The following is a 9,130-nucleotide window of genomic DNA, read 5'->3' on the forward strand; positions in this document are numbered from 1 at the left end:
GGGGGTCAACACTTCTCTGTACCAGGCTCCAAAGGCCCGAACCGCCTGGTTGGGGCACTGTTTACCCTCCGCTCTGCATCACCTGCAACCTCTGCCTCCTCTCTGCTATTCTCCTCTTTACCCCTTTCTTTCCATCTTGCTTTTACCTTTTTCTTCTCATCACACTCTTATTCTCTTCCTCCCATCTGTCTGTGCCCTCCACACCCCTCTCTTTTCACTTCACTCCGTCCGTCATCAGTCCTGCTTCACAGCCCCCTCTCTTCTATCTCCACTCACAGTTAATAACTTTGCTTTCGTCTTGTTTTTTTAACAATCATTTTTTTTCTCCAAAAATGCATTTGTCAGGGCTCTGCATTATCTGTTATAGGGAGGGGGGGGGGGGGGGGGTTGCATGGGCAGGTTAGTTGGACAAACAAAATGGGCTTTTTATTGAAGTCAGATTTTGTCTTATGTTAGTGCACGCACAGCCTTATTGTTTAAACGTGGATATTTGAAATGTTTAGTGTTGTCATAAATATTAATAGATTAGTTGAAGAGTGCAGCGAAGGAAGGGAATCTAATGGTTTGAAGTGGGTATAACACGTTGATTTATTTATGTATTCTACATGAATTAGTTTGGAAATCTAAACACAGACTGGCGAGTGTTGTTGCGAGGGCCCTGTAATGCACAAGGTTTGAGCATCAGGGCCTGTTTTCCATGTGGAGTGGCTTTTTGGAAATGGCATTAATTATATACTTAGTGGGAAACTAGACTTCCCCTGCTTTGCATTGCAGATAAACGTCTATATCACTGAGGAAAAGAGAAAGTAAAAATGCAATTAATATAAATAGACTATCCTTGCTGCTTATCCGCTTACATGTTTGAAAATCACTCCCCGTCAAAAAAAAAAAAAAAAAAGATATGCATTTCAATTAAAATGACAAGTGAATACCATTACTATATGTTGGCATAGTCAACACCCCTCTAACACCATGTCTGCTATCTGGTATTATGAATATGGAACCAGCTTTTTTGATTTTATCGCCACTGGATACAATAGTCCACATAATTTATGAAATGGTTGGATAACTTTGCTTTCTTGGGCTGCCTTTAGAAGGACGTTCCATTAGCTCAACGTGGTAGCAACTTATGAGGAGAAGCTGGTGAGGGAAGAACATGGCCTCTTGGCTTTGTTACCACTGAGGAGCAGGGGGCCTTGTCTTTGAAAAGAAAACAGCAGAAGTGATGAAGGTCAGGTGAGTTGAAACGTGCAATCAAGCAGATAACCTTGACATTTAGGCCATTGGTATAAAAGTCCCACAGAGGCTGCAGGGTGGGACCAGGGGCCGGTTGTCTTCTGAGCCGGACTACATTAAGAGCTAACCTATTACACGTGTTGTTGCTGGCTGTCTCTGAGCCACACTGTCCTGACTAATAAAGCCTGGCAAAACGTGGTCACTGAGTAAATACACTGTAGCACACACAGAAACCCACACACACACAAGTGCAGAAACACACAAACAGATCATCTCATCTTTGCTCTCTTTCTCTAAGTGGCCGCAGGGATCTGGTTACACCTGCTTGCACATCTTCTAGTAATTAGGAGCAATCCGCTTGAAACCATTTCACGTTCAAGGTCTTCCCCAGCTGTGGCAAGAGGAGCCGGACATTTATAGAACTAAAGAGGTCTCTCTGTTGATGGGCCTGAACAAACAACGCTGGTCCGATTCTCACTGTCTGACTCCCAATGGGAACACCCTCAACGTCCCCCCCCCTCCTTCCACATTTACCCACATCATCTCTATTTTCTCTGGAGCTTTTATCACATTCCCTTTCTTTGTGGCTGTCATTTAGAAAATGGGATGTAAGTGCTCTGTGAACCCCCACACTTCTCTTGGATCCCTTTCCTTTATATCTAATTATATTTGGTATTTTTTTGATTGATACTGTGGGTCAGTAAAGTTGCATTTTAATGAGATTAAAGAGAGAAATATTTTTTTTTGTCGTAGTAGGAAAAGGTGCAGTGAGGGATTCAGCAGAGAGCAGACTTGACTGTGTGGCAATGCTCTGAGCTGGGATTTGCAAGACACCCAGAGCTGGCTTTAGCAGCAGGAAACCCCAAAGCCTGTAAATAATCCACATGTGCAGACTGCACATAAAGACATCCAGTACTTAGCAGTTCCCTTATCACAGCGTGATAGCCCAGGGACATAAGAGACGATTCTGCCTCTATTCACTAATATGGTGTGAAAGTAGATGCAGATAAAAAAACAACGCCTGTTGTTTATTGAGGAAGTTGCGTTAACAGGGGAAAGAGGGTGTGAACTTTAAACGCATTTGAAATGGGGAATATAAAAGAGGACTGAAAATGACAAGGATACCAAATTGCACCAGCTTTGTTGCTGATAAAGCCTTTGTCATGTGCTGGAGGGTGTTTTCTAATCAAAAGCACCTGGAGGGTTCACTCCTTCCGTTGTGTGTGTGTGTGTGTGTGTGTGTGTGTGTGTGTGTGTGTGTGTGTGTGTGTGTGTGTGTGTGTGTGTGTGTGTGTGTGTGTGTGTGTGTGTGTGTGTGTGTGTGTGTGTGTGCATTTGTGTGTGTGCATGCCTTCATAAACACTGAATATGATGTGTGAATGTAGTGTAGGCATCTATCACTGCAGTTTTGTTACAAGCTAACAAGCTTGCCTTCGGAACAACCTCAGTTTGCGATTGTAATATAACTGCTTTAATCTTGTATGCTTACATGTAAGATGTTAGGACCCACACACATAACCAATGTATGTGTCAACGCACAGCATATGACAAATCCTGCTTGTTTAGGTAATTGCTATTTTTAAGTAAACTTCTTAGTATTTATACATCAAAGAAGTATACAATATCTTATAAAAAGTCTGTCCAATTAAGCATTTTCAGTGCACTATTGTTGTCGGGGCAACCTTCTGTAGTTATCATTATCTGGCCTGAACATATTTTACTGATCACTTTATCCTCAACTGTCTTGGTTTGAGACTATTATATCACCTAGGCAACATGCTGTCTCCCCACCTTCTCTGTGCTTCAGATGCCCTGTTGTGCCTGTCATCAGTTTCCAGTTTATCACATTTGTCTGGAGCAGCTCTTACACTTGCATGACAATCAAGCGTCCAGTACTTTTTCAATGGAAGATCAAAAGAAGATATACTCCATATGAGGAGGCGGAGGAGGGGGAGAGCTCTGATATGGAGTAGTGGATGTTGTGTAAACTTAGCAGTGACAGTTCACAATAGGTTATTTTAGCCCTGCATTGGGCCTCTCAAAGGCAGGCCAGCTCCAGTGGCCTTTTGAAAATACAAACATGACAGCAGCATTCCTAAACGAACTCCCAACACCGGTTCTTAGCCTGCTCGCCTTTTCGTCTCATTATTTTCCGTCCCACCAGCAGTCTTTTACTCTTTTGAATCTTTGGCTTTGAAAAGTAAAGCTATTAAGACAGCATAGGCATGTGCTGTCAGGCAGCAATGTGATTTCAGTTAATTTGCCTTTGTCAAGAAGATCATTGACTATATTTTCCAGTGCATGATTACATAATCATTGCCCTTACTTTAAATGGAAGAATAAATGAATGAAGCTGTTGAAATGAATAGCATCATATGCGTAATGCAATGTTGCAAAATGCCATCAATAGTAGTAGTAGTAGATTAGTTTATCGTCCCCGTGAGGCAGTTGGGTTGGCAGCACAGTCACCAGGCACTTTGACAAGACATCAGACATATGATAGAAACAAATAGTCCATACATCAGACACTGACAGACATAACATGAAGAATGTGCATCACACACTATAATACACTATAAACCTTCGAGTATGACCATGCCAGTTGTTCAAATTGTCATGTTACCCCTCCTCTTTTAGCAAAACTCTTTAATGCAATAACCATTATCCCATGGTTATTCCGCTTTCTTATTGTTCCAAATAAATTATACGAAGACGGTACTTAGGTCAAACTTAGATGCTACCTGCGTTTGATTGCCTGATTAATACTCTGCAAACAACTTTGATAATGATGAGATTTATAATTGAATTATTTGCCCTTTGTTTCTATCAGAATGTAGCATCAATATTAGAATATGAATGTACTTGTTAAAGTTTTAGTGAGTAGTTTCTGTCACCCCCATGAGGAATTATAATAATGACAACAAAACTATCGGCGCATCCACACGATACAAGCTTTCCATGATCGATCTCCACCCCCACCCCTCCCCTACGTAGTTGCTAGTAACAGGGGAGAACAAGAAGGATTAAAAATACAGGATGGACTCTACAGAAGAGGTCTATATCTTCACTTGAGTTTCTGCGCACCGGACGACACAGTCTTCTGAACATAGCAATACTGAGAAAGACAGAGACAGTGTGGAGATAAATTGGCTTTGTAGCAACTCAGTTGGCAATGGCTTACATGTAACGGACCTTCATTAATATCAAAAAGTGCACACCATTGCAGTATCACAATTTCTGGATCTACATGTTGTAACTGATCTGTGATGACAGTGAAGGAAGACTTCCCAGAAATGTATCTCTTTATCCATTACTGTATGAATTTCCTATCATATCCTGTTGACTCAACTCTCTTTGTTCCAACACCCTCGGTTGTAAACCCAGACTCACATGCCACACACACATTTCTCTGCATGTGTCATCAGTAACAGGGGAAAAGAAAACAGTCAACTTTGTTTACTCTTCAGTGTGCCCGTAATACCACGCCCTGGGCGTCTCTTGTCTCTTGTCTCTTGTCTTTAGTCTCTTGAATTTCCTTATACATTATCAGCGTTTCACTGTTTTAGTCATTCACGTTCTCTTATTCAGTTTATCATGTTGTAGTGGCTAAAGAAAACATGCCATGGATCCTTGTAGAATATAAGAGCTACTGATTTAAAATAATGACACTATCTTACATAAAGGCTATTAGTAGAATGGATATTGTCTTTAAAGCTGGTAACTTTGCTGCTGTGATTTGATGCTGACCCTTTATTTTTAAGTTAATTCTTATTTAATTTGACTGTGAGTGGAAATTAAAATGAGTTGTTTCCCAATAAAATGTTAGAATGAGAGAACATTTAATAACCTTTAATTAACTGATGACAATGGTTTCATCAATTAATTAAATACCTAAATAAAATAAAAATAAAAGTTTTTGAATGCCAACGACTTTCAATAACAATTAGCATTTTAAAATATGTGTCTGTTTATCTAAAAATAACACATAAAAGACAGTAGTAGTAGTTTCCGATTCCTTCACTGTGTCAGTTCAGTTTACAAGTACGTAAGTAATAGTAAGTTAGTAGTAGAACAAATGGGTTTCTGTGGAGCTAAAGCTAAATGCCTAAGAGGTAAATATTGGCATCATGTGTGGGAGGCAGACTTATTCACATTGTTCTTAGTTTCAATTTGTACACTTTCTTTATGAGTGCACTTGCTTCTGGGGGGGTTCCCCACAAATTTGAAAGCAAAGGATGAGATATGTTTCTCTAGTGTCATTTATCTTTACACGAGAGCTCAGAGACAGACAGAGAAGGACGATGTATACATGTTAAGCATGGTGAAATGGCAAGAGTGTGGCCTCTTTGCAGCCTGTGGTCATATTTATGCCTTATGATGTCATCCGACAGCCGTGTGTTTGGTAGAGTCAACACATATACCCCCCCCATCCCACAGACCATCATACAGCTGTTCGCTCCAACCCCTAACTGTCTCCCGCCTTTCTGTCTTAAAGTATTGTCAGACTTTACCATCAATAAGACCTATTCTCAAAGTTATCTCTATCTTTTTATCCGTCCACAGAGCTTCCTATTTGCCTATATCTGGCATTCACACAGTCTTTCACAGGTTTAACTCACTTGTTCACACGTCACTCTAACTTTTTTTCTTTTTTTGTGTTCTTTCTCTCTCCCTCTCTCTCACACTCTGTCTCTTTCCTTCTTTCTCTCTAACTAACTTCTTGTTAAACATTCCACCATGTTCTTTCACAATTTCTGAACTTCTCAAATAATTAACTGGAGAACTTTTGGATTGTCCGTCTGTGAGATGAGCTTGGATATGCCCTGACTGTTTGTTTAATTGTGGGAGCAATCGTCTAAGGAACATGGAAAGAATGAGGCCAGTTATTTACCCAGATGGTTTACTGGTGGAGGTGTGAGGCTGGCCGGCTCACTGTGGGAACACAACGCTTGCTTTTCTTGGTATCGCTGACCGTTTTCAAGACCACTGTGTTTTTTCCCCCCAGCTCTCTCCAGCTTTGTTTGCTCTGGATGGCATGTTTGATTATTTATCGTAAGGGAATAGGGAGTAGCTGGAGCAATAAACATGTGACTGCACTGTATTTTGTTTTCCACTGAGAAGGCCGTGTCCTTTAACAGATATTTGAAGCAGCCACAAAGCCTTTTATTTGGGGAGTTTGACTGAGCTAAAGGAGGATCAAAAGCGCTGATAGTGTCTTTGACTATTTGCGTTTGCTGTAAGTGCAACTTATTAATGGAGAAATATGTCTTCTAGCTGCAGTTGATATCTTCGTCTTCTTTCTGTCTGTGAATTTGTTTTGACATCTGATTATTGTTTGTGGAGGGATCAATAATGCCAGCCTTAGATATATGACTCTGAATGGGGGAGTATGAAAAATATCTGTCTGTAATGTTTGTTTTTTATCTATCAGAAGGCCAAGGGAATATTGTTCTAAGGGGATACATCTGCTCTGATAATAGGCAGGAAAGTGTCCTCAAGAGACATTTGGCAAGTCAACTTAGCATTTCAATTGGACTGTTTAAAAAAGCAATATTTTCATGTTTTTTTCTTTATTAGGCTCTCCAAGTGGCTCGGCAGATACTCCTCCAGCAGCAACACCAACAGAAGCAGTCCCACTCACAGCAACTGCAGTCTCAACAAAACACTGGCCGCAAATCCCCTAAAGCCAACGACAAGCAGCAAAGCCTACAGGTACTGTAAATGTGTTGTCATTCTCAGACAATCTCTTATTTATTTACTCGTGATTATCAGGTGGCTCGGTTATTTGACTTTGTGGTTGATCGAATAAAAAAAACAATGAAGTGAACTTGTGCAACTCTCACTAGAACACAGTGTGCAAGAAAAGCACACAGCACTAGGCTAGATTCACAAACAGGAAATTAAATTTGGCAGTGCAACATTTGCAGTTATATGTGCTCACGCATTATGTGTGATTTAGCAGCACATATGCCAGAATGTTAGAAAAGCCGCTGTGTGGCCAGTTTAGATCACATGAGCTCATCCAGAGTAGTTTTAGTTAAGGCTGCTGTGCATGATGATTACGTCTCCCAGTGATCACAAAAACAGAATAATCGTGTTCTGAAAGAAAACAAGTTGTTTAAACTGGAAAAAATATTAAGGCAAAGTTCACAGTTGAATGTGTTTTTTCACTGTTGACTTATTTAACTCTTCTTACTGTTTTTTAAGTTCAATAACCGCAATATCATTCCAGAAGTCAACATGTAATCATGTTAAATTATCGTGATTTCAGTCTTGACCAAAATAATCGTGATTATATTTATGTCCATGGGGAAGGCTTGGAGGTGATAAGAGAGAGGTAAGCAAGGGATGGGGAAGTGTGAGGGTTGGGAGAAGTATTAAGACGGTAGGACAGTTATTTGGAATGGCTTTGTGATGCAAAGATATTTTTTTTCATCTCTTTCTGCTTGTTATATGAACGGTGCTGCATATCTGATGCAATATTTACGTTAATTTCAGATCAGCTGCCTCAGCGATGTATATCTCTGTTTGAACAGGGAGCTGTTGTTTGTGTCAGTGTGAAATTGCAAATGACTTCAGGGCATATTTGGTAATTAATACGGAGGCCTTGTTCTCTATGTGTGTAAAAATATAATATGTAATACCCTTACTATCCCGTTGGGGGCCCTTTTTAATGAGCTATTGTAGCAGCTAGGTCTAATGTCAGGTTGTGAAAAAGCCTCTTTGTTGTGCAGATGTCTTCGGAATAGCTCCAGAGGATGAAATATGACTGTGATGACCTTTCAGTTGTGTGCATATTTGTCAGGATTCAAATAAGTTGAAAGGATCAAACTAAACTGTTTCCCCAGCCTGGCAGGGAATTGTGCTGCAGAGGTCAACAGAGGGGACCACAACGGCAGATTCCAGCGTACAGCCAGTTGTTGATACATAGTGAAGTACTAGACCATCTCCAGCAGACAAAGACAGAATTAAAATTCTAATTTATTAATATATACACAGAGCTTGGCCAAGCTGTCACTCAGCTATTGAAAAGAGAGTCGGGCCCTTTCCCCCGCTTCCTCTCTCCTCTCCTCTCCTGCCCGGTTCTTGTGAAGAGAGCACAGGCTTGCTGTAGTATCTAACTAACACTGTAAATCGCCTGCTCCCTAATGTTGAATGTTACATTTTGCTGGCTTGAAACTACCATTATGAAAAAGCCACAGGTGTGTGTTTATCTCTGAGTAAACATATTCTGCCAATTAAACACACTTCAATCACATACACATACAAAGTTTAAAGCCAAGTGTTCATACATAAACATCAGTGTAAGGATGTATTACATACATTTGTCACTCATGTTTTTTTTTGCTGGTGAGGTTTTTTTCTTGTCCCTCCTTCTCTCTCTCTCTCTCTCTCTCTCTCTCTCTCTCTCTCTCTCTCTCACAAACACATTTTGTTAGAATCTCATATCACTTCCTCTTTAAAGAACAAACCTTTGCCTAGAGGAGCTATGTTCACACAGAACATTCACTATCTCCATCACACAGCCTGAATAATGATTCTCCGTTGAGCTGGACTGGGTCATCAAAAGACATGATCCAACAATTATGAGGCTGTGTAGTAAGCTGACACCCCATAAAAGCACCTGATCTGCGGATGGGGCTCCACTATCTAAGCCGTCTTCCCATTAGGCACAAGAAGATGTGCCGAGAGACTTTTACTCATTTGGAGATGTGACTCACTTTTGAATTCACCCTTATTCAAGTCAAAAATAATGAAGCACGGTATATAAAGAACAGCTGAAAAAAATGACCTGCAAAGAGTAGGAAAGAGGGGAAAAATATGAGTCAAACAAGCCTCAGGATCCTTGATCAGCATTAAATGGCTCTTTGGTTTTATATTTCCTACAGGGTTG

The 9,130-nt window shown here is 40.4% G+C and overlaps 1 protein-coding gene and 1 long non-coding RNA gene across 11 annotated transcripts in view; both read left to right on the forward strand.

The window, feature by feature from the left end:
• The window catches only part of foxp1b (forkhead box P1b), a 163,212-nt gene that overhangs the window by 100,996 nt on the left and 53,086 nt on the right, over nucleotides 1-9,130 (forward strand). For all 10 annotated transcript variants that reach the window (XM_034870729.1, XM_034870728.1, XM_034870732.1 and 7 more), the window contains one exon: nucleotides 6,814-6,948. In XM_034870729.1, the coding sequence (XP_034726620.1) occupies nucleotides 6,814-6,948 (135 nt within the window). The remainder of the gene's footprint in view (nucleotides 1-6,813; nucleotides 6,949-9,130) is intronic.
• LOC117944141 overlaps nucleotides 7,376-9,130 on the forward strand; it is a 15,322-nt gene continuing 13,567 nt past the window's right edge. Inside the window, exon 1 of the long non-coding RNA XR_004656502.1 lies at nucleotides 7,376-7,538. This is a non-coding gene — a long non-coding RNA (uncharacterized LOC117944141). The remainder of the gene's footprint in view (nucleotides 7,539-9,130) is intronic.

Source organism: Etheostoma cragini, chromosome 4 (assembly GCF_013103735.1).
Source record: "Etheostoma cragini isolate CJK2018 chromosome 4, CSU_Ecrag_1.0, whole genome shotgun sequence".
Lineage (NCBI taxonomy): Eukaryota > Metazoa > Chordata > Actinopteri > Perciformes > Percidae > Etheostoma > Etheostoma cragini.